This window comes from Scylla paramamosain, unplaced genomic scaffold, assembly GCF_035594125.1.
Source record: "Scylla paramamosain isolate STU-SP2022 unplaced genomic scaffold, ASM3559412v1 Contig39, whole genome shotgun sequence".
Classification (NCBI taxonomy): domain Eukaryota; kingdom Metazoa; phylum Arthropoda; class Malacostraca; order Decapoda; family Portunidae; genus Scylla; species Scylla paramamosain.
This window is the reverse complement of record NW_026973704.1, coordinates 646,341-672,500: the sequence shown is the minus strand read 5'-3', so window position 1 is coordinate 672,500 and position 26,160 is coordinate 646,341. Positions and strand designations below refer to the sequence as shown.

Sequence of the window (26,160 nt, the reverse complement as noted above, 5' to 3'; positions counted from 1 at the left end):
GCCGCAGATTTCCATGCAGGCTTTCAGTACACGAGTTCCAGGCGACGCGTGGACAGACAGACAAACATGAGCAGCTTGTAGACCCAGTGTTGTTCTGCCTAAACCTACACACCACAAGAAATCGCTGGAATGGAATGGATGTTGTAGATGAGGAACTTAATTACAGTGACTTGTGGAAGGAAATGTTATTCTTTAAGGCTTGCATGTGGAGTTTATTGTTACGACCATCTAACCTAAAATGTAATGCTGGAAGTGACAAACACGACTCTAATAAATCTGTTGGAAGGAAAGGAGCCTCTTTTTGCCATACTTGAGAAATTTCCGTCGTGGTAAATGTATAAAACAAAATATGTACTTAAGAGTAGCTTGCTTACACGCACAAAACAAGTGCCTTGTGGTTCAGTCAGTTAACGCTAGTCTTTTCAATCTGCTCAGTTCAAACTCTGGTCACGTCCACCTCCCTCATCAAAAAAGTAATAAATAAAAATAAAACATATACTTACGTGCCAAAAATGAGCCCTGGAAACAAAACTAACGCTATAAATAAAGAAAACACAAACTTCTTCTCACTTTGCCAGGAATGTGGCTCAGATTTCTATCCACAGGAACTGAAGGAGAAAAGAAAATGTAGAAAAAGTAGAAAAGTAGAATAAATAAATAAATAAATAAATAAAAAAATATAATATATATATATATATATATATATATATATATATATATATATATATATATATATATATATATATATATATATATATATATATATATATATATATATATATATATATATATATATATATATATATATATATATATATATATATATATATATATATATATAAACGAGAAAATTGAACTTAAGACTTACTAGTGGACGTAAGAGAAGGAATCACATTAGTAGAAAAAGGGTAAAGATTATGAAGGCTCCTCTTTCCTCACTTTTGTAAACGTAATTAAAACCTCTCCTAAAAACTCAGAACACAAGAAAATATCAGCTTAAGACACACATACCAGATGGAATCATATTACTTAACTAAGGTAGAAAATATGTACTGAAGACTATTAACGTTACATCACAGAACAAATTATATCACCAGAACAAAGTTTAAAGGTAAGGAAGACACAGGCCTCCCCACTCTGAAGAAGGTGTTTGAAATTTCTCCCTTGAAGAACTACAAAAACGAGAAAATGTCAGTTTGAGATTATCGAACCTAGGAAACAGGAGGAATCGTAGGAGTAGAACAAAGGACAGAGAAAAATAATCCTGCTTTCTCACTTTCCAAGAACATGTTTGAGATTTATGTCGTAAAGAACTTTCAAAGTGAGAAAAATATTTCGTGGAAAGCACTAAAGTTACGGCAGAAGGAATGGTATCAGTACAACAAAGGTTAGGGATACACACTATGCATCCCTCCTCACTGTTAAGGAACGTGGCTAAGATTATGTGCTGAACAATATAAAAAGTGAAAATAAATATCTATTAAACATTACCATATTTACATAGCACAGGCATTCGTATTAATGGAACAAAAACTGAAGGTAATGAAATGACTCATATTTCCTCACTTTTCAGTAACACTTCCCAACCCACGAAGCAGAATGAATATTAACAGTAGAACAAAGGCTAGAAAAAGAAGACTCTGCCCTCAGTTTCCTGCGACCTGCGTGGAGTCCTGCCGTGGAGAGCTTAGAAAACGAGGACTGTAAGTGGGAAGGAAATCTTTACTGGATTATATATTTTTTTTATTGTTCTTTTTTTTATTATTATTATCATTTAAAAGTTCGTGCCAAGGACAACAAAAACTACAATGTTCCTTGAAGACTGTGAGTGAGAGGGAAGAGGTTCACTTTATTTTTGTATTCATGCAATGAAATCTCGTGGGGAAAAAAAAAAAAAAAAACTCTCAAGACGCCAGAGTGTGGGAGTCCATAGGCAAGTCCAACAATTTAATCCAAATGTGAAGCAAAAGGTTTTATTCTCATGAGGTTCCCTGGTCTATTCAGTTCGTTTCGTCTCCTTATGAAGGGCGTTGGCAAACATTTCTTCCTCTCACTTTCTTAACACTAGGTGGACACTTTATTGGAAGTTACTAATTTTCCCGCACGATAGTATTCATGATCGAAGCGCCCCCGCGGTGCAGTGACCAGCGCCTCACTGCATCAATGATTCTAAGTGAATTATGATGCAGCAACATCCACGTGAAGGTGACGAAAAAGGTTTCCATGATGGAACACGTAACCTTCAGACTACAACACGAACGACGTACCACAGAGCCTACCAGAATGAGAGAGAGAGAGAGAGAGAGAGAGAGAGAGAGAGAGAGAGAGAGAGAGAGAGAGAGAGAGAGAGAGAGAGAGAGAGAGAGAGAGAAATGAGAAGTTATATAGGTAGATAACAGACATATATAAATAAATGGATGAAATTAGACAAGCAGATGCAGATAGATAGATAGATAGATACATAGATGCAGAGAAAAAAAAAACACATAGATAGATACAGAACAAAACTGAGGTAAATAGAAAAAAAAAAATACATTGATGTGTCGGCACAAAGACAAATCACCAGGTAGACAAACAGACAGACAGACAACCAGCTAACATCCGCTAACCTAATCCCACCTCAAGGATAACTGATATGCTTGATATTCACGTTATCCAAATAAGTTAATGAAAATACCTAAAGGCCAATTCTGCTGCTGCTTCCTGGCCTCCTCGTGGACACACACACACATACACACACACACACACACACAAGGTAATGACTCGTGCAATTACGTGGCCTGCGGGGGTCGTTACTACTAAAGCTGGGGAGTGGAGAAGCTGGGGGATAGGTGGCATGGTAAGCAAGGAAGAGGAGGCGAGGCTAGAAAGACAGGGTTGTGGAGGTTAGACTGAGAAGGTGAGGCTAGGGAAAGCTGGGAAGGTGAGGCTGGAGAGGCGAAACTAGGAACAGGAAGCTGGAAAGATGGCGCTGGGGAGGTGAGACTAGGGGAGGTAAGGCTGGGGAGGCTGGGTTGGGGTGGGGCTGGTGGGGGTAAAGATAAACCCCATGGCAACAAGACAAGTCACTCTCAATTTAATGAGATGAACAGTGATTCTAGTAACGAGTGTTTATTCACCTCAGCTCTCTCACTCTTGACTCCTCACATGATTCCTCGAGTGGATGAGTTGATGATGAAGTGGAGTGAGTTGATGTGGTGGAGGTGAAGGATGTGCTGATGAGGGAAAGGCAGTTGATGACGGTTATGAAAGTGATGCAGGAACAAACAGCGACAAGGAAGTGGAAGATAATATCGGAGTGGTAGAAGGTGGAACGGCAGAGGATGTGGTGGTGATCAGAAAAGACAACAATGGTTAATGTTTGCGATGATTCCTGATTGCAGACTTTACGGTAAACATTCAAGAAACAAGTGTAATATACCGGGGAATGTTGTGACAGCGGCGGGGTGCGTGGTGAGGGAGCAGAGACGCCTAGACAGTAGACGTACCGCACCCTCCTGCCAACACTCAAGTCTATTTTCGTGTCCCTCAGCCTTACAACCTCCCATTTCAAGCACCATTCCTTTAGATTCATCGCACTGGAAACACTTACATCCTAGATAGTCATATGAAATACAAAAAAAACTGACATATGCAAAATTAAGAAAATGTTAGTTATTAATGGTCTGACAACTGTGATTCCTCAACCGCTTGCTTCCTACCAGCCTAGCGAGGCATGACACATCAGTTTCACTAGCAGTATATGTCCAAATACACTTATTACCAAGTTAACATACCTGCTGACCACTGTGGATAAGCTTTGGGAGAGTTTTGGTTCACCTAAAGCCCAAATAAGCGTCCAAGAAAACACAGAAGACTCACACGTACACCACAACGAAGCTGACGCCACTGACCACTGACTGACTGGCTGAAGTGAGTCGCGTGGCTTCTCTTCCTTGTCTCGAAGCCACTCGGGACTTCGGCGGCACTGTCAAATATAAAAGAACACGGTAAAATGTACAGAATGCTTTAAAAGTTACAAAATATGTATGAACAATTAATTTCAGTATAATATTAGTAACAATCTACAACTGCATTTTTTCATAATCTGGCACCTTTTTTATATCCTTTTTCATATTGCAATGGACTCACTTTCTGCTTGTAAGAAGGGAGAGCGAGAGTATAAAGCAAGGTTAGGGAATTGAGCCTGGAGGGCCCGAAGACCCTTTGCAGCATCATATCACTGAACACTGGCCAGTAACACGAAATACCGAGGCCACAGTTCGGATTTGGTGTTGTATAAGTACTTTCCCTACGACAATAATGGGGGTCTTGAAGAGTGTGCCCATAATGATGCTGTAGCTAACGCCATGCATTACCATTAAAAAAAAAAGAAAAAAAAGAAAATAGAGAAAGAGCCAAAATTAATCACCATTGCGCTCTTATGAGAGAACCATTTTATTTCAGTAACCCGCGGTGGTTTTACTAAGTAAACATCAAACTGCCTACACTTGAGAAGCTTTACTAAACGTTGTCCCCACTCTGGTGAGCATTGCTTGAACAATGACAGTGTAAATCTTTTGAAAGCTTTGCTAAATATTCAGTGTCCATTTATGTGAGTATTGCTTCAAAGATTATAGTGTAAATCTCAGAAAGAAGACAAGCAGACCCTTCACCTTAGAGGCACAAACCCACACCACAAATAAAAAAGAAAATAATAATAATAATAATAAACAAATAAATAAATAAATAAAATAAATGAACAAATAAATAAATAAACAAATAAATAAATAAATAAAAAGACAAAGAATCTTCATGCTCATCCTTCATAACACTGCAGTCGCTTCGTTCCAGTCTCCCGCACTTTCCTCCTCACGTCGTCTCGCCGAGAGCTTGTGTCCTGTGGAGCGTGTCTGGTGTGCTCAATTTCCCTGCCCTTTGAGCAAGTATTGGATTATTCTGACACTCACACCCGATGCTCACCTATTTACGTCCCACGGGTTATCACGTTACGACCCAGAAAGGTTGAGCTGCGTCTGGTGGCCTCAGGTCCTCTACTGACCAGCGCGATGGGGCCACTGAATGCTGGATGGTTTTGTCTATATATTATTTAGATGCGTTTGTACTGCAGTCACTTGTATAATGTAGCCTAAAGAGGACAAAATTAGCCTCTTACTCTCTCTTCCTCTGTTTCAAGGCGCCGCTACAAAATGATGAAGAGGCATGACAACTGTGCTTCACTAAAATGTTAAAACTAACTCAAATTGTTAAAGGCAACTCAAATTGACATACACTGAAATAATAATAATAATGATAATAATAATAATAATATATATATATATATATATATATATATATATATATATATATATATATATATATATATATATATATATATATATATATATATATATATATATATATATAATATGTGTATAGAATCATATATACCTCAACACGTCTAACTACCTTAAAATTCGATATACATAAATCTTTATTATATATGGAAGGAACAATTATGATGAATGATAATGATGAAGCTTATGATGAAGGAAAAGAAAGAAGAGAAGGAATAACTGTAAATGGAAAGATTAAAACACGAAAATCATATAATGTTCCTCGTTCTCTTATACAATCCTACGGCGGAATTTTTTTCTCTTTTTGTTTTTCCCTATGCACACAAACGACACGCTACACACACACACACACACACACATCTACGTACATCCACGCATGCACATACACACACACACACACACATACACACACACCTACACTAACCCCCACCCCTCCCCCATCACACCTACACCCAGGCCCCAACGCGGACACAGCAGAAGCAAGATTTCAGAACTGCTAAAAGTGACTGAACAGCTCGTCAGAACCGTCAGGAGGGAGTTGATTTCTTCTGACTACGATTATGAAGGTGCTGCCGAGAGGAAACATCATTCTCGACGATCGGACACCGCCAGGGACGCCGAATTTGTCACACAATTGCGAGCCATGGTTGATGAAGACCCCAGCCGGTCCATGAGGTCCATTGCCAGAGAGCTGCAAGTGTCTAAGGGCACCGTAAGGAAGTGTTTGCATGAATATATCAGATACAAGTCATACAAGATGCGTAAGGGTCAACTCCTCTCCGCAAAGATGCAGGAGGACCGCTTCAAGAAGAGCAAGATGCTCAACAAACTGAAGTTCCCTCTGGAGAACGACATGCTCTGGTTCTTTTCAGACGAAAAGAACTTCTGCCAGGACCAGACCCACAACTCTCAGAACAACAGGTGGTTGGCTGTCTGTCCCAAGGATGTGCCAAGAGGCATGAAAGGCATGCAAGTTTCCTGCAACTGTCATGGTGTTTGGGGTAGTCTGCCGCGAGGGCCACGTCATGCCCCCGTTCTTCTTTCCCCAGGGGCTCAGGAGCACCGAAGTGTACATCGAAGTCGTACAGACCCATGTGAAGCCATGGATTGAGGAAGTAGCTGCTGGTAGACCTTACGTGTGGCAACAGGGCTCGACACCATGTCACACCTCTTGAAAATCTCAGAAATGGCTCTCTGACAATTTCTTTGACTTCGTTGCCCCTGATGTGTGGCCCCCTAACTCACCTGACCTCAACCCTATGGACTATTTTGTATGGGGCGCAGTTGAACGAGGTACTAACCGCACCCCATGCAAGAGTAAGGATGATCTGATCAGTCGAATCAAGGTCGTCTTCGCCAGTCTCTCAAAGTAGGTCGTGAAGAAGGCCTGTGCCAGGTTTCCAGGGCGTGTTGAGGACGTCATTGATGCCAAGGGAGAATTCATCGAGCGGGACACCAGAAGTGTGCTCATACAGAGCCGGTTTTCGTTTTTGCAATAATTGCATTTGCAACAAAATTGTGACTTTTTTGTGACCCTAAAAAATGAAAAAAAATTCTGTACGCACCATATACATATATGACCAACTATATATATATATATATATATATATATATATATATATATATATATATATATATATATATATATATATATATATATATATATATATATATAAAGATAAATTATACAGTAAAATGTTAACATAATGTATGGAGGTCTTTCCTTTCTTATAAACAAAGAAGAGAGAGAAAGAGAGAGAGAGAGAAAGAGAGAGAGAGAGAGAGAGAGAGAGAGAGAGAGAGAGAGAGAGAGAGAGAGAGAGAGAGAGAGAGAGAGAGAGAGAGAGACAGGTCCGCTCGTCCCTTGAGTACTCCAGCCTTGCCTGGGGCGGCGCTGCCAATAAGCACCTTGCCCTCTTCGACAAGGTGCAGAGCCGTGCGGTGAGGCTGATCAAGGACAGCGGCGCCCAGCAGGAACCACGACTCGGCAGCTTCCAGCACCGTCGTGGCGTAGAAGCCTCACTGTGATGTTTAAGGTGCATCAGCAACGAGTGCCTCACCTACAAGCACTCTGGCAGGCCTCCCGGCGGGCTCAGGTGGCCACCAGGGCCGTCTCCCAAGTCCCCACAGAGCTCCTGCAGCCTCGTTGCAGGACGTGGCACCACCAGAGGCAGTTTGTGCAAACCTATGTCACCTGGTGGAATGCGCTACTTGCCTCGCAGCCACGTCTGGCAGGCATAACTGTCTAGCAGTTCAAGGAGCTCGTGAACAAAGCCTGGCTGCCGACATAAGAAAAGGAGAATGCCAACAGAGTTAGGCTTTTAGATAGGAAACACTAGATATGTTGCCTTTAGCCTGTAAAAGTGTTGTGGATTGCATATAAATGTGCATGACAGCAGACTCTCAAACTAAACAGTATCAAGTATAAATAAAAGAGAGAGAGAGAGAGAGAGAGAGAGAGAGAGAGAGAGAGAGAGAGAGAGAGAGAGAGAGAGAGAGAGAGAGAGAGAGAGAGAGAGAGAGAGAGAGAGAGAGAGAGAGTTTCAAGTAATGAAACAAACATTATCAAACATTATGGCCAAAAAAGGAGCAAACGTTGTATAATGTGCATAATGAAATGTTCATTAAGATATAAGGATAATGATGATTGTCAGTTACAATGTAATGCCTTAATGTGTCTCTCTTCTCACACACTACAAGTGTCAAAGTATCTTTGACTTATATTTGCCTCCTGTATATCATTTATTCACTTATTTAAAAACTTATTTACGTTCCAACATATTTTCCTTTTTTCTAATATAATTACATACATATATATTAATCCTTAAGTGGGAAGAATGTTATCATTTTTATATTATTCGCTGGCCAGTCTCCTCATCGCCGAACATGGAGAAAAATCAACAAGAGATACGTAGATGTTGGTGATTGTCTTCCTTCTGTTAAATGATCGACATGAAACACTAAGCATACAAACAAGAACAAAGCGTCACACACCAATAACTGAAAATGACTAATTAAATGACATTATAACAGATTTTTTTTCCTGTGTGTGTGTGTGTGTGTGTGTGTGTGTGTGTGTGTGTGTGTGTGTGTGTGTGTGTGTGTGTGTGTGTGTGTGTGTGTGTGTGTGTGTGTGTGTGTGTGTCTGTGTTGGTGAATAACTGACCGAATATACATGCATAATTAAATCAGCTAAGCACATTTCTTCAGCTAGTTATTACGTCACGTTTTCTTTAGTATCATGTCCTCATTCCACGTTACAATAACAACAATAATAACAACAACAACAACAACAACAACAACAACAACAACAACAACAACAACAACAACAAACAACATTAACAACAGCAACAACAACAACAACAACAACAACAACAACAACAACAACAACATTAACAAAAACAAAACACATCAAATGCAGCAGGAGCAACAACAGACACACACAGACAGACAGACAATTAGTGACTCTCTTTATCCTCTCTTATCACCACAGAGTTGCATCTCTTGCTATGTTTTAGCCCTCTTTTAAAACTAACTGGTCTTCTGATCTTGCTAGATGCTTGCCTCCCATCCTCCCGCGACCTTCCTGCATAACACTCTCTTCGTGCTCTCATTTCTGTTCTGTTAACGTCTGCAATGCCAGAGTTAACCAGTACTCTCAATCATTCATCCCTTTCTATGGTAAAGTCTGGCACTCCCTGCCTGCTTCCTGTAACGAACTTTTCCAAGAGGGAGTGTGTGTGTGTGTGTGTGTGTGTATATATATATATATATATATATATATATATATATATATATATATATATATATATATATATATATATATATATATATATATATATATATATATATATATATATATATATATATATATATATACATATATATATACATATATATATATATATATATATATATATATATATATATATATATATATATATATATATATATATATATATATATATATATATATATATATATATAAGAAGAAGAAGAAGAGGAAGAAGAAGAAGTAAAAGAAGAAGAAGAACCAAAAGCACAATAACTCAGTCCAGTTCAAGCACTTCACCAATCAGCGGACGTTTTCCTGGGGTCTCGGGCGCTAGCACCAATCAGCAACCGTCTTCGTGAGTCTGCTTGCCACCTAACTCCAAGCTGATTTTCGGCCGCGACAGACGATCCCAAATACAAAGTTGATATACCTACTGGCAAAAACTCCAGCCTTCAGGTTTACCCACCCCCAGTGATCCATTGGGCACAAGGATTTCAAGAGAAACACTCCACTGATGTGTGAGAACAGCACCGAGATTTGTCCTGAGGAATACACAGACATGGAGTACAAGAGAGAAGAATCCGTGAAGGAAGTAAGAGCCGCGCGAGCCAAAGAGAGGCGTCTGGCCGCACTGCGTCGCCTGAGTGGCAAGAAAACACAGGCACGAGTAAGTACGAGTATACACCACAGACTGTGTTGCCTCAGATGACCGTCTTGCAGGTTTCTTCTTGAGAGAGAGAGTGTTGAGATGCATACACTGCGTGATTGTTGGATTGCTTGATAGATAGACTGACAAATATATAGGTTGATTGATAGATGAACATATAGATAAATAGAAAGATACACCCAGATTGATGAGTTAAATGGTTGGTAGATGGATAGATAGATAGACAGATAAATAGATAGGTAGATTGATAGACCGAGAGATAATTAAATAGATAAGTAGATAAACATGGATTAATTGGTTGATTGATTAATAGATAGATAGATAAATAGATAAATAGATAGGTAGATAAATAGATAGATAGATAGATAGATAGAAAGATAGATAGATAAGCTTAAGATAGAATAAGAATGTAAGAAGATACTGATAGATAGATACACAGACAAATACGTAGAGAGATAGATTGATATATTGATTGATTAATAGAAAGGTAAATAGATAGAGATAGATAGATAGATAAAAAAAAACAGATACATAGATAGACAGATACACAAACGGATAGAAAGAAAACAAATAGATAAAGTAATTGATTTGCTGTCTTAATGAATGAATATACGAATAAGTTAATGAAGGAGTAGATTAACAGAGTGACTGACTGGACAGCTGACTGACTGATAGACTAACAGACAAATTCAGTGACATATTGAGATAGATGGTTCATCACCACATGCAAATTTATATGAATACATGTCTCACTCTTTCTTAACATTTGCTGTTGTCTGGCTGCCCTACAGAAAGTAGTGACAGAGGGACGGAACACTGAGTCCTTGAAGGGGCCGGAACAAAATCAGTCCTTCAAATACAGCGCACCTCAGACATGTGACTCTGAGAACGAGGATGAAGAACACATTGAAATTTCTAAGATTGACTGGGTAACGGAGTGGCTGGACAAACATTGCTTCTTTGATGAGCAGGCCTGGGGCGCCGTCATGGCCGGTGTTGAGGCCACGCCAGAGGAGATGGAAAACGAACTCCAGGACAAACCCAACCCTCCTGTCGGTAACTTTAAATTGGATAGTAGCGAATACACTTCACTAGACAACACCTGCCCCAAGAAATTTCTCGCCGCCCTCACGCGCCTTAATCACTTGCAAAAGTCACACGATGATATCCTGGCACAGCTGACCTTCCCCAACAAAATGGTGGTGCAACATGTGACATACATCGTCAAGGCCTTCCTGAGACGCATGTACTTTAGAATGAAGGGCAAGAGCCACAAGAAACAGGAGGCCGTCATGCGCAAGATGCACTACGCCATGCAGGGCATCGTGCATCGCTACTTCAAGCGGGGCATGGATAAGAAAGTCTATTTACACAAAGCAGCGGAGAAGGACGAGTTTGAAAACTGGAGTGATGATGAAGATGACGAGGAAGGTCGAGGCGATGACGACCAGATGGAAGAAGGAAGCGTCAATGAATCCAAAGACGAAGAATGTGACGAAGTTCAGGAAAACGAAGAGAACCGGTCAAATAATGAAGACGAAATCCAAAAATGTAAGATAGCAAATGAAGAGATAAAGATGGCGAAGAAGTTTGTGAGTAGCGCTGTCACGCTTCACGCACAGGCCCCAGAGACTCTGCTGAACACCATGGAAGCGATTTACAACGGAAAGGTGACGGTGGAGCACGTGCTCAAACACCCCCAAACTCTCACCCACCAGAATGACCGCGTGGAAGGATGCGTGCCTGGGATGGAGGGCCAAGACGGTAACTCAAGCAACGAAGAAGACGACGAGGACGAGTATTACATCCCTGACGACAAGTCACACGCCAGCCTTGAGTTCTCCGACGACGAGAGAATGCACTGCCACCTCGCAGACGTGGAGGATGATGAGTGTGAAACGAATGACGCTTCTTGGGATGAGGAGGACGACAGTGACGCTGAGAGTGAGGCCCGCTTGAGTCCCACTGAGTATCCCTCAGATGGCGAGGAGTACAGCTCGGTTGAAGACGGCGAGTGCGGTGGTGCCAGTGATGATAATATAACAAAGAAAAGCCAGACATCACCAGAGAAGGAGGTGGCCTTCAAGCTGCTTAACAGACTTGTCAGCGAATTCAGTGACGGTAGCGAAGAGGAGGGGCACGAGAAGGCGGCGTGGAGGCGGAGTCAGGATGTGAGCCGCACTCTGTGGATGCAGGAAATGGTCTCTGACTGCCCACTCAAAGACAAGACTTACAGTCAAGAATTCCACTGCTGCCGAGCTCCGTTGTTCCCCAAGGTCAATCTTTCAACACATTCCATTCAAGAGAAGGAAGAAATTCTTGAACAGTTTATGGAAAAGAATGTCAGCAGAAACATTCGCCGCTACGTCATGAAAACAGTTTGCCGAAGGAATTTCGCGATATTCAAAAAGGTGTGGCGGCGTGCCAAGGGTCTCAAGCGGTTCCCAGGCCTGCGCCTGGGCACACAGGACACTGCAGCGTGGCAGTCTTTCAAGCGGCAGAAGGCCTACCTTAACGACTTTCTCATGACGGAGAAAGAAGCCCTTCTTTACAGTTTGTCGCGGAAGCACAAAGTGTCGTGTGAAGAAATTTTCCAAGCACAGGGGAGGGTAGAAATGCTCCGTAAGAAACGGCGACTCGCAGTCAAGATTGTCAAGTTCCTGGACCAGCTCCCCATCCGCCGCCTCCAGTACCTGAATGAACGCGTCCTCGCAAAGGCACAGCGGGAAAATGGAGGGGAGCCGCAAAGTCACTCAGACATGACTTCCGTGTTGCTGTTTTTACAGACTGTGGCTACAATGCAAGGACAGGAGTCGCCCTTTCCCTGCCACGGCCCTGTCTGCGAGAAGCTTCAAGGCTACGTGGAGAGCCTCGTTCACGATATCGACGACGAATATAAGTTTTTTTGTAAGGAAAAGGGAAATCAGGCCCGCCGCGAGGAGGTCAAAGTAAAACTGAGTAACATGAGCAGAAATAAGTTGGAAAAGTACTTGTCTGTCGCGAAAGAAACTTATCAGAGCTTGACGCACAAGTTTCTGCAGCAGAAGCACAAGTACCTTAAGAGACGCTTATCGGAGCACGAGCTTAACAGTCTGTTCCCCTTGTGCCCCAAAGATGACATAGGTCTGATGCACCTCCCTAAACACCAGAGGCTGCTACTGCTCACCCAACATAACAACAAACAACTCAAGCTCCGGCGTGATTACATTAACATGGTCAAGGAAAAGGCACGCCACACCAAGACAGTTCTGGCCAAAATGAACAGGTTCTTGTCGCGGAGTTCTGCTCAAGACATAATTTTGAAAGTTTATGACATTCAGACGCAGGAGAGTGAGTGGGCACAGAGGAGCATGGTGCTGGAAGATGAGGCAATAAGCTACTTGGAGGTGTCGCCGCAGGAGTACAAGGAGTCCACCAAGGACTCCCTCACAGGCCTCACCTGGGACATCTGGAGTGACGATGAGCAGGACAGTGATTCGGGCTGGATGGATGAAGGCTCAGAGGAAGGTGAAGAGGAGATGAGGAAGGAAGAAGAGATGGAACGAAAGGCTGACTATACTGAAAACGAACCGCTGACTATACAGAAAATATTCCGTGAGCTGCATGTACAGTATTATCCTGCAGGAAATTACATACTTAAAAATCAGCAGGATGTCCAGGAATCCTATCCAACTTCCTTCCCCTTCGAACAAAAACCCTGGGAGACTCCAGTCCACCACGCGATCCTGGATAAATTCGTAACGTATCTTAGCAACAACAAATCCCAGACTGGCAGGGCGTTGAAGATCGACTTTCGGAAAGAAATACGTCGACTCTGGCACTACAAACCTAAAGGGTTCATAAAGACCATTCGATGCTACGAGAACCTCAGCAAAACTTACAACAAGGAGCACAAGAAGACGTTACGAGCATGGACGGTCACGAAGGCTGACGAAGACCACGAGCACCTAAAGCACCATGAATTCAAAGTGTCCTCGGAGTGCGAAGGAGAGACTACGAAAGAAAAAGAGAAAATCATTTCAATGAAAAGGAAATTCCAGGTAAATGAAGACATTACTCATCAATTTCTAACTGCAGAGTCAAAGAAAATTAAACTGGATCACGATGAACACGAAACAATGGAAATGGATACTGGAAAAAAAATCAAAAGGAAAATCGAGGAGAGTGAACAAATTACGCAAATTAATAAAAAAATCAAGAATGGCGGATATGACAAAACTATTAATACGAAGTGCACCTCAGCAGAAGACGAAGAACAAAAAAAGTCAGTGAAAAGGCGATTTCAGGAAGAATGGGATGTAATGGAACACCCAAAAGACAACCTCAAAGAAGTTCAAAATAAGAAAAAGAGGGTTTGGCGAGAAGAGAGTCACGAATTTTGAAGTGAAAAACTTTGAGAGCAGTGAGGATGTAGAAGGCTGAAGAGAATAAGCATGTGTAAACTATAAAGACAAAAGTAAAAAAAACATAAAAGTAAAAAAAAATATTAAAAATAATTATTAAGAAATAACAAAAACAAATAAGGATAAGAGAAGAAAGAATGACAATAAACAAGAGAAAATATATGATTTGATGGAAAATAGAGAGATACTAGAAAAAAAAAACAATAAGAATAACGTTTTGTTGATTGGAAAGAAATCAAATTTAAAAAAAATAGGCCTTAAAAAGAAATCAAGAATTTTACATGAAAAAAAAAAAAACGACTTGATGGAGAAGGAGGAACAAAAAAAAAAGAACTTCAATAGTGGAAAATTCATGATTGCACAAAGCTAGAATTTTGAAATTCCCGATCTTACCTCATCGCCCCCGAAAAAAGGAAAAAAAAAAATAATGAGAACAGCAACAACAAAATAAGGCATCCTGGAAATAACGACCAAAATCACGAGAATAATAAGAAAAATAGTTTTGGCTAATTTTGATAAGATTTAAGAAAACAGACTGAAAAAAAAAAAAGGATCGGCAGTCAAAAATACAGAAAGCACTAAAACTTATGCAAAAACACTACAACGAAAACAGAAGTCAAGCATGTCACACTACTAAAAGAAGGAACAAAATCCTAAAAAAAAAATGTGTTAAAACATTAAAAAACAGATTCCACAGTAAAATAACCATTCAAAATAGTGAAGAGAGGGCGGCAAAACAATGAAAAAAAAAAGGATTCAATTGTAAAACAAGGAAATCAAAATACTAAACAAGACAAAACAAAAAAAAAAAAAACGTAAAAACACTAAAAAACAGTCATAACAGTAAAAATTGGAGCTAAAACACATATAAAAAAAGGAGTCAAACAATAAAAACAAGTTACTTAAAACATTAATAGAAGACTTCAAGCACTAAAAATGCAGTCAAAAAAAAGTAAAAAAAAAAAAAAAAAATAGGCAAAACAATAAAAAGACATAAAAAAAAAACACAAACGAGTAAAAGCTAAAAAGAAAAACATTAAAACATTAAAAAGTGGTGAAAATACTGAAAAAAATGTCAAAACACTAAAAAGAAGACAAAAATACTACAAAAAGTGTCAAAACAACTAAAAAAAAAAGAAATCAACTCTAAAACAAGAAATCTAAACACTAGAAAAGTAGTTAAGCACAAAAAAAAAAACACAAAAAGAAAATAAAAACTACAAACACTACAAAGGAGTCACAAGAGAAAATGTTGGCAAAACAATAAAAAAAAGACAAATGGAGTAAAACACTTAAAAAGAAAAAAAAACTGTAATAACAAAAAAAATGTTAAAAACTAAACAAATGGATGCAAAACACTAAAAAAGAAAAAAAATAATTAAAACACTAAAAAAATGTATTCAAACCATTAGAAAAGAAAAAAAAATGGAATCAAAACAGTAAAAAAAAGTTAAAACACTAAATAGAACAAAAAATGGAATGAAAACAGCAGCAAAATAAGGAAATGGAGTCAGAACACTAAAAAAGGAAAAAAAATGGAAACAAAACCCTAAAAAAATGGAGTTAAAATAATAAAAAATAAACAAATGTAAGAAAAAATCTGTCAAAACACGATAAAACCAAATAGCACTAAAAAAGAAAAAAAGACACTAAAAAGATTCAAAACACTAAAAAATGCAGAAAAAATGGAGTCAAAACACTAGAAAAGAAAAAAAAGAAAACATTAAAAAGGAATCAAAACACTAAAAAATGCAGTAAAAACATAAAAAAAAAGAAAAAAAATGGAGTCAAACACCAGCAAAGAAAAAAAATCAAAATACTAAAAGGGAGTAAAAAAAAGATAGCCAAACACTAAAAATGACAAAAAATCACTAAAAAAGTCAATATACTAAAAAAGGCGTCAAAACAGAAAATATTCAAAATACTAAAAAAAAGAAAAACTGAGTGAAAACACTAAAAAGGACTCAGAACAACTAAAAAAAAAAAGTCATAACAATAAAAAGTCTAAACAAAATAATGTCAAAACACTAAGAAAGTGAAAACATTAAAAAATGAGTGAAAACACAAAAAATGTATCCAAAACAGAAAAAAAGATTGAAAACAGTAAAAATTCTGTTAAAAACACTAAAAGGACGGAAAACAGTAATAAGTGACAAAACACCAAAAAAAATGAGTCAAAACAATAAAAAGGAGACAAAACACGAAAAAGGACTCAAACAATAAAAAAAAAGAGAAAGAGGCATCAAAGGAATGTCAAAGCACTAAAAAAAAAAAAAAAATTGAGTCCAAAACTTGACAAAAATAATAGTTAAAACAATTTAAAACAGACGAAACAACAAAAAAGCTAAAGTCAAAACATTGAAAAAAGATCAAAACACTAAAAACGAAATAAAAATAAAAATAAATAAATAAATCACTCCCAACACCTCAAATACAAAAAGAATGAGCCAAATAACTAAAATAACAACAAACGTCAAAATACTAAAGAAAAATTAGTAAAAAATTAATGAAAATACTAAAAACTCAAACAAGTCAAAACATTACAGTGAGCCAAAATTAAAAAAAAAAATGAAGTGAAAATACAAAAAAGAAAAAAATATATTAACATATTAAAAAAAAATACATATTAAGAGAAAAATGTTAAAATAATAAAAAAAAGACAAAAACAAACAAAATGAAAAAAAAGAAGTTTAAAAACTAAGAAATAAAAAAACAGTTAAAACACTACTAAAGCTCAACACACTAAAGTAGGAGCCAAAACAATAAAGAAACCAAAACAATAAAAAGATTATCAAAAGTCTAAAATTAGAATCAAAACACTAATAAAGGAGTCGCAACACTAAAAATTAAACTAGAATAAAAAAAAAAAAAACATGGAGTCAAAACATCAAGAAAAAAAAAATCATTGAAGCAAAACAATAAAAAAGAAAATGAGTCAAAACATGAAAAAAATAAATAAATGAAATAGAAGTCAAAACAATAAAATGACAAAAACTAAAAATATTAAGAAAATAATGAAGATACTAAAAAAGGATAAAAGGCAAAACACAAAAAATAAAAAAAAAATAATAAATGGAGTCAAAAACACTACAAAACATCAAAACACTAAAAGGAAAAAAAAAGGAAAAATAAACTACAAAAATTCAAAACACTGTAAAAGTAGTGAAAACACTAAAAAAAATAATAATAAAAAAAAAAGTCAAAACAAAGAGGCAGGAGTAAACAAACAAAAAGTTGAAACACTAAAAAAAAAGTAAGAAAGGAAAAATGGAGTCAAAACATTAAAAAATCAAAATACTAAAAAAAATATGAAATATACCCAGAACACGAAATGGAGCAAAATAATAAAACAAAAAATGGAGTTCAATCAGTAAAAGAAAAAAAAATAAATAAAAACGCTCAAAAATAATAAAAAAAAAACATTCACAAACATTCAAAACACTAAAATACAAAATATGAAAAATATAAAAAAAAGGAAAAATGAAGTCAAAACATAAAAAAAAAAAAAACAACGAAGAAATAATGAACACTAAAAAAAACAGGGAAAAAAAATCAAAACACAAAAAGAAGAAAGACATTTGAAAACATTAAAAGAAGAAAGGAATTCAAACAATAAAGAAAAAAATAATAAAACACTAAAAAGATAAAACTACTCAAGACACTAAAAAAGAAAAAAAAAGTTAAAACATTAAAAGAAAAAAAAGTGAAAACACGAAACAAACAAAAAAGTTCAAAACACTGAAAGAAAAAAGAAAAAATGTAAAGAAAAAGAAAAATGAAAAGAAAGTCAGACTCAATGATAAAGGAAAGTCAAACAATCAGTGAAAAAGAAACATAACACAAAAAAGGCTCAAAATACTAAAAAAAAAAAAAAAAAAGTCAAAATAAAAAATGCACATTGAAAATAGTAACCAAAAAAAAAAAAATCAATATTAATATAAGAAAAATGGCATAGTCAAAGAAAAACTACCAAAAAATGTTCACCAATATATATATATATATATATATATATATATATATATATATATATATATATATATATATATATATATATATATATATATATATATATATATATATATATATATATATATATATATATATATATATATATATATATATATATATATATATATATATATATATATATATACTCTGCAGTTAGATGGTAACATAATATATGGAGGACTTTTCTTTCTTTTATGGAAAGAAGAAAAATGAAGAGAGAGAGAGAGAGAGAGAGAGAGAGAGAGAGAGAGAGAGAGAGAGAGAGAGAGAGAGAGAGAGAGAGAGAGAGAGAGAGAGAGAGAGAGTTTCATGGAATGAAGTAAAAATTACCAAACTTTATTCCCCAAAATAAGAACAAACATTGTATAATGTGCACAATGAAGTATTCATTAAAATATAATGATAATAATGATTGTTGACTATAATGTAATGTCATAATTACAAGTGTCTCTCTTCTCATACACTGCAACTATCAAAGTATCTGACTTTTTTGCTTCCTGTATATCATTTATTCACTTATTTAAAAAAAAAAAAAAAATTACGTTCTAATTTATTTACATTTTCTCTAATATAATCACATACATATATATTAACCCTTAAGTGGGAAGAATGTTATCATTCTCCTCATCACCGAACATGGAGAAAAAATCAACAAAGATATATGCAGGTATACATCTCTGAACATTCTGCATATACTGTACATAAATATAGAAGCTTCCAAAAATATTGTCTCCCTTGTCACCATACCAAGCAGTCTTTTTACAAAAAAAAAAAAAAAAAAAAAAAAAAAAGAAATACGAAGAGATCAAGAAAAACACACCCCAACAAACCACACCACACACACACACACACACACACACACACACACACACACACACACACACACACACACTCCCATCAAAATGTCGTTGCTCTTCCCGTCAATCAAGATAGCGCGCGGAACTCACTGACTGCCCGGGAACAATGCGGCCGTGGAAAAAATACGCGGATGAGAGATGCCTTAAAAATAATAACCTGAGAAGCTGTGTGTGTGTGTGTGTGTGTGTGTGTGTGTGTGTGTCTGTGTGTGTGTCCTACTACAGGGAACAAGGATAACAATGGGGAAGTTTTTATAGTTTATTGGTATGTATAGAACGTTTGAGGTTTATTAGTTTATTCCGCTGATATCGTCCATTGGTAAAAGACTGTTAGTTTAATATTTGCTCGAATCTTTACACACTCCGATGGTTCAGCTAATTAACTGCCAATGACTTCTGGATCGAGTGCTGTTTGATACGGTTCTCTCTCTCTCTCTCTCTCTCTCTCTCTCTCTCTCTCTCTCTCTCTCTCTCTCTCTCTCTCTCTCTCTCTCTCTCTCAACTGGCGTGTTTATTTGATTTTCAATCATATTTATGCAAAAGGAACAAGATGTTTTCTTGAGAGTGGCTTTTTCATTACATTTCCTCTGTGTGGGAAGACGCTGCGTTCAAACATCTCAGGGAATACTCGGTGGGGGAAAATATAGCGTACTGAAATGATCACAAGACTGCACGATTCTTCTTTATATTTAATATTTATAAATCTCTAATTGAGATAAACACACGATGTTTTATTTTATTTTTATTTATGCAAGAGGGTAACAAAAATTAGGAAACAAAAAAGGCCGCTAAGGCGAAAGTCCTCAGAGAAAAAAAAAAATAAATAAATAAAAGTAAAAACCAGAGGATAAGTAATTTTGAACCTCCCTCTAGAAAGAGTTCAAGTCATAGGAAAGCGGAAATACACATACAGGGAGTTCCAAGGCTTACCAGAATTTTTCAAGCAACGTACACTTTTTCTTTTCTGTCATCATTACAATCTCGGAAGGAGTTCAGAAATAATGTTATTACGAGGCCTTTCAGATTTCATGTATTTCAGTTTTGGAATGTATACCATAATTATATTAGTTCTTGTTCGGTTCCCAAATCACGCATCTTTATAACACAACACTGCGTTATACAGAAGCTGCATAAAGGATGACGAGTCTATGAAGGCAAGCACAGAATGACTCCTCACTTCAGAGTTTTCATAAAGCAAACGTCTCACTTTCTCATTTGGATTACTGAAAATGGATGACCACTTAAGTTGGTAATATAAATGCTGCGTATAGTTTTTTTTTTTTTTTCGTCTAGTTTTCCCTGACAGACTAGGGAAAACTAGAAAAACAAAAAAAAATAAAATAAATAAATAAATAAATGAAAAAAAATGTTGCGTGTAGTAAAATTAGATTATTCCCCCCCCCCCCTCTCTCTCTCTCTCTCTCTCTCTCTCTCTCTCTCTCTCTCTCTCTCTCTCTCTCTCTCTCTCTCTCTCTCTCTCTCTCCTTCTATCCAAGATTCACCAAATACCTCCTACCTTCCAGTTCCAGACACACTCCCGCCCTAAACTCAGGCGGAAAAGTGTGCCATAGATTAAGAGGGAAGCAAGATATGGGACGTAAGGGGGAGCGATATGTATTGCCGGATTATATCATAGAGTGGAGGACCAACCATTGTGTGTCTTCATCCGAGGCTACCACAGCTCACTACTCATTTATGTTTTTTCGCTGCCTCTCCCTCCCTTTCTCTCTAATCCCGTCTCTTTCTCTTTCTCTTCTCCTTCATTCTCACCTCTTTCCTTCTTTCTCTTTCTCCTTCATCCTTACTCTTTCTCTCCATCATTCTTCACTTTCTCCTCCATCCTCACCTCTCTCTCTCTCTCTCTCTCTCTCTTTCTCTCTCATTCCGTTTTCCTTTCTTACTTCATGTTCAGAGCGATGAGCCTGGATGCAAAGACTGCACAGGAAATACTTGAGGTAGAAGTTTGAGAGTGGGCAGCCTTGCAGAGAAGACTTGCGAGGATCAGCCACAGACAAGGCACCGGAAAGCTTCAGAAGAGGGAATGCTGCCACTGTATTCCCTTCATTGTCCTCTGGTTACTTTGTCTCAAGACGTCCTGTATTTGATCTCCTTGTCTCCCGCAGAACACCAGATACTCTTTTCTCAAACGTCTGCGCGCGCGTCAGATCTCGACTAATTTTAATACTTTTAACGAGAGTTATTAGGGTTTTCAATGGCGTCCTCATGTTTCCAGTGATAGTTTAACAAGGTTTCTGCATCATCAATATAGAGACTGCGCATAAGAATCTGAATAATTATCTTGGACTTGAGAGAACGTCACAATGGCAACACAACAGGCAATGACGTCATCAGTGACCTGCTGCCGGGGCGTGCTGGGTACCTGTCGATGGGTTTTGGTGCATAGTTTAGTCTTACGCTTCTCGATGCACATCAACATAATCAACATCTATATAACGTCCACACGGATGGTGATGAGGATAATTAAACACATCGGCTCATATTTGTGACCTCGGTGTGTTCAATAATTCACGCAATTTTAATAGACATTTATATAAACAAGTACATCATTTTTGCTGAGCGATCGGCTCTCGTGGAACAAAACTCACTATACCTGCGATTTTCCGTTCACTTCTGAAATTATAAGATAATATTCTGAAGTGCCTCGGTGTCTTTTCTCACAGACTTGTAATGAGCAGTGGTGGATTTTTTTTTTTTCCTAATTTTAGTGAAAGCTTAATAAGAATTCTGCATCATCAATATGATAAAACATTAGAAATCGGGAAATCATGTCTATGGCATTTACAATAGTCCTTATAGAACACAACGCATACAAATACAAGAATTCGTGACATCAGACTTACAATTTTCAATTTTTTCATTTTTTTTTATTTTATATATACACACATCATTATTATCTTGTTTTTTTTTATTTTACTTTTAGTCTTAAGTCGAATTTTTCTTTCCCCTTTATGAAGTTTTTATTTATTTTTATTAATGTAGACCGTGATATTTGTTATTAGTATGGGTAAGCAGTGAGTGTAACACTCCTCTACTTGTACTCACGACTGACAACAACACGTCAAAAGAGTTCACACTCACTGGATCGCGGCTTGTAAATATGTAGGAGAATGATTGACCTTATAATGAAGTGACTCAGTGTCCCAATCAGTGGTGCAGCAACATCTAACGTCACTCACGTCATTCCCACCACGGATGCTATAAATTACTTCCACGCTGATTAACTCTCAGGCTGCTGTGGCTTTTCCTCAACCTTAATACAGTTTTGTAGCGCAGGCTTCAAGTGTAATTACTGAACATGAGTAAAAAAAAAAGTGGGCCCAAGGAGTTTAAACTTTTCAGCGCTTATAGTTTCAGTTTTTAGACCAATAAAATAACATGAGATTACTGGAATAAAGAAATTAGCTAATTAAAGTGGTCTTTTTTTCGATTTTTCTATTCCTGATACTTCATGATTACGGCAATGAGCGTTTGTCTCTCTCTTTTTTTTTTTTTTTTTTTTTTTTTTTTTATGTAGGTAGAACACTGGCCAAGGGCAACAAAAATCTAATAAAAAAAAATGCCCACTGAAATGCCAGTCCCATAAAAGGGTCAAAGCAGTGGTCAAAAATTGGTGGATAAGTGTCTTGAAACCTCCCTCTTGAAGGAATTCAAGTCATAGGAAGGTGGAAATACAGAAGCAGGCAGGGAGTTCCAGAGTTTACCAGAGAAAGGGATGAATGATTGAGAATACTGGTTAACTCTTGCGTTAGAGAGGTGGACAGAATAGGGGTGAGAGAAAGAAGAAAGTCTTGTGCAGCGAGGCCGCGGAAGGAGGGGAGGCATGCAGTTAGCAAGATCAGAAGAGCAGTTAGCATGAAAATAGCGGTAAAAGACAGCTAGATATGCAACATTGCGGCGGTGAGAGAGAGGCTGAAGACAGTCAGTTAGAGGAGAGGAGTTGATGAGACGAAAAGCTTTTGATTCCACCCTGTCTAGAAGAGCAGTATGAGTGGAACCCTCCCAGACATGTGAAGCATACTCCATACATGGACGGATAAGGCCCTTGTACAGAGTTAGCAGCTGGGGGGGTGAGAAAAACTGGCGGAGACGTCTCAGAACACCTAACTTCATAGAAGCTGTCTTAGCTAGAGATGAGATGTGAAGTTTCCAGTTCAGATTATAAGTAAAGGACAGACCGAGGATGTTCAGTGTAGAAGAGGGGGACAGTTGAGTGTCATTGAAGAAGAGGGGATAGTTGTCTGGAAGGTTGTGTCGAGTTGATAGATGGAGGAATTGAGTTTTTGAGGCATTGAACAATACCAAGTTTGCTCTGCCCCAATCAGAAATTTGGCTACCTCTGTTAGGTAGCCTTTCTTTTACTCATTTTGTTTGGCCTTGGTCGTTGTCTCTAATAAAAACACTCATTACCTATTGGTCAGAATGGTCAACAGAAATACGTGGAACAACGTAAGACCAGACTCACTTCGCACTGCCCCTTAAGTTATTGGAATACCTATGCAGGAATACACAGGCGAGTGATTTTCATAAACTTTAGTGAAGATGACTGGCTTTCTGCTCCTTTGCGGCGGCGATTAGGTAATGGAAGGACGGCGAGCCCCGGCCAGCCAGCGTCTCTTCACTGCCAGCCACCACCATAAGCCTAAACGTCATGGGCTGTTCCCGAGGACTTGTTTGGCTAGCGGTGGAGGCTGCACGGCCATCTCTGCGTGTGTGTTGTTGTTGTTTATGATATAGTGGTGGTGGCAGGAGTAGTAGTAGTAGTAGTAGTAGTAGTAGTAGTAGTAGTAGTAGTAGTAGTAGTAGTAGTAGTAGTAGTAGTAGTAGCTGCTGTTGTTGGTGGCAGGAGTAGTAGTAGTAGTAGTAGTAGTAGTAGTAGTAGTAGTAGTAGTAGTAGTAGTAGTGGTAGTAGTAGCTGCTGTTGTTGTTGTTGTTGTTGTTACTAAAGGAATTGTTGTTGTTGGTATTTCCTTTTTTGTTACATTTGAATGTCAAAACGGACGCGACACACATTATAAAGGGTGACAAAAGAAATGCATGACACAGCTTGCAACATGATGATTTAATGCATTTTCAGCAAACCTTCAATGTCACCCTGCAGGACACCCACACTCATAACTATCACAAATACTAATACAAATGACAAATATATGTAGAAAAAAGACAAATACTGCACATAAAAAAAAAAATAAATAAATAAAAAATAAAAAAAATGCAGAAACGGTTGGCCATGCAAACACAGTGCGGAATAAAGTGATAAAGCAAAACGTAGAGAAACATTGCTTGAAAAATTGCCATTGTCACCGATAACCAAGACCGATGTGTGCTGATGATACTGGCCTCCACACACACACACACACACACACACACACACACACACACACACAGACACACGCACACACACACATGTAGATACACATGCAGTAGTATACTAAATATGTGTGTGTGTGTGTGTGTGTGTGTGTGTGTGTGTGTGTGTGTGTGTGTGTGTGTGTGTGTGTGAGAGAGAGAGAGAGAGAGAGGAGAGAGAGAGAGAGAGAGAGAGAGAGAGAGAGAGAGAGAGAGAGAGAGAGAGAGAGAGAGAGAGAGAGAGAGAGAGAAAAAAAAAACAAAGATAAAGACAAACAAGAAGACAGAGAGAAACAAACAGACACAGACAAGCAACCAAACAGACAGATACAGACAGACAGACAGATAAACAGAGACACAGAGAAAAAAGACAAAGAGGAGAGGTATGGAAGGTCACGTGAACGCAGACAGAATAAACCAATCTGCAGTATATTTCTTTTGCAATGTATGGAGGCCTCACATACTTCTGCTTTTGTCTCCCCGCCGACTGGCTTTTGGGAGCATAATTTTTGTGTGTTGTGAAGCTTGTTTGTGCCGCGGCCACCTTTGCGGTTTAATGGCCTTGGCGTGCTGTATGTGAACGCCAACTAAGGGAAGAGGTTAACGAGTGCTTATTTTTATACCGAGGTAACGGGGTGCCCAGTCTCTCTCTCTCTCTCTCTCTCTCTCTCTCTCTCTCTCTCTCTCTCTCTCTCTCTCTCTCTCTCTCTCTCTCTCTCTCTCTCTCTCTCTCTCTCTCTCATCTTACCTACCTTAGAGCTATATACCCGCCTACCTATATAAACACCATCCTACCTACATACCTATCTATCTCCGTTAATGTGTTTGTGATTGTCTTGCATCTAATCTGGAATGCAAAGCACGTGCGTACAAATTCCAGACAATACAGGAAATTAGTGCTCGCATTCTTCGACACAACAATGGTTGATCGGGTTCCCACGACATTTTCTCATATTAATGATACAGACTCCTTGTTCAAGTAATATCATAAAAACACAAATAAAAGCTCCTGTCACTTCCACTAAGGCTTGATGAATGTAGTCGAGATACAGAGAAGCAATCTCTCAGAATACGGGCCATACTTTGCACACGGCCCGATCTACACGAGGCCAAAACGTGTGCACTGCATCACTTGGCTCACGTGCGCCACTAAATCTTGTCTGAAATCCCCACAGCAAACCATCGTCAGGTAAGAAGGTCCTTTACAATGCCGGACTGTGAATCACCCTTAGGTTTCATTTAAATGTCATCGTGTCCAATTAAAAACAATGCTAATAGGCTTAATGAGTTAAAGGAGAGTCCACACGCGGGGACACTGATGGAGTTAAAGTCACGCATGGATACTGCTTCAGAGAATGTAAACTTCAACAATCATAAAAGACCGGCTTTCATAAGCACTGCTGTTACCATTTAAATTATATGTATTTATTCTCCACTACTTCACAACTGGAGATTTCTCTCTTTCCCATAAGAGTCAAATTGTCAAAAAGATTAATAAAATATTTAATAATCAGGCTATTGTTGATAAATCTATACGGAGATAAGAAGAATATATATATATATATATATATATATATATATATATATATATATATATATATATATATATATATATATATATATATATATATATATATATATATATATATATATATATATATATATATATATATATATATATATATAGATAGATAGATAGATAGATAGATAGATAGATAGATAGATAGATAGATAGATAGATAGATAG

At 37.8% G+C, this 26,160-nt stretch overlaps 2 protein-coding genes across 9 annotated transcripts in view; one reads left to right on the top strand and one right to left on the bottom strand.

Moving 5' to 3' along the window:
• LOC135097977 (uncharacterized) overlaps positions 1-26,160 on the bottom strand; it is a 170,153-nt gene that overhangs the window by 17,212 nt on the left and 126,781 nt on the right. For all 8 annotated transcript variants that reach the window (XR_010266401.1, XR_010266402.1, XR_010266400.1 and 5 more), the window contains one exon: positions 3,777-3,967. Coding sequence is in view for 3 of the 8 variants with exons in the window: in XM_064000138.1 (XP_063856208.1) it covers positions 3,777-3,967 (191 nt within the window). In the remaining 5 variants the exon portion in view is untranslated. The remainder of the gene's footprint in view (positions 1-3,776; positions 3,968-26,160) is intronic.
• Positions 9,427-16,434, top strand: LOC135097989 (uncharacterized). The gene is made up of 2 exons (XM_064000161.1): positions 9,427-9,778; positions 10,570-16,434. Exons 1-2 carry the CDS (start codon positions 9,626-9,628, stop codon positions 14,158-14,160), a joined length of 3,744 nt encoding a protein of 1,247 aa, XP_063856231.1. The 5' UTR covers positions 9,427-9,625; the 3' UTR covers positions 14,161-16,434.

Excerpts from the sequence above, each read along its gene's own strand:
- LOC135097989 (XM_064000161.1), top strand. The coding sequence starts at position 9,626 with ATGTGTGAGAACAGCACCGAGATTTGTCCTGAGGAATACACAGACATG. Across the intron at positions 9,779-10,569 it reads GCAAGAAAACACAGGCACGA|AAAGTAGTGACAGAGGGACG; the intron begins GTAAGTACGAGT and ends GCTGCCCTACAG.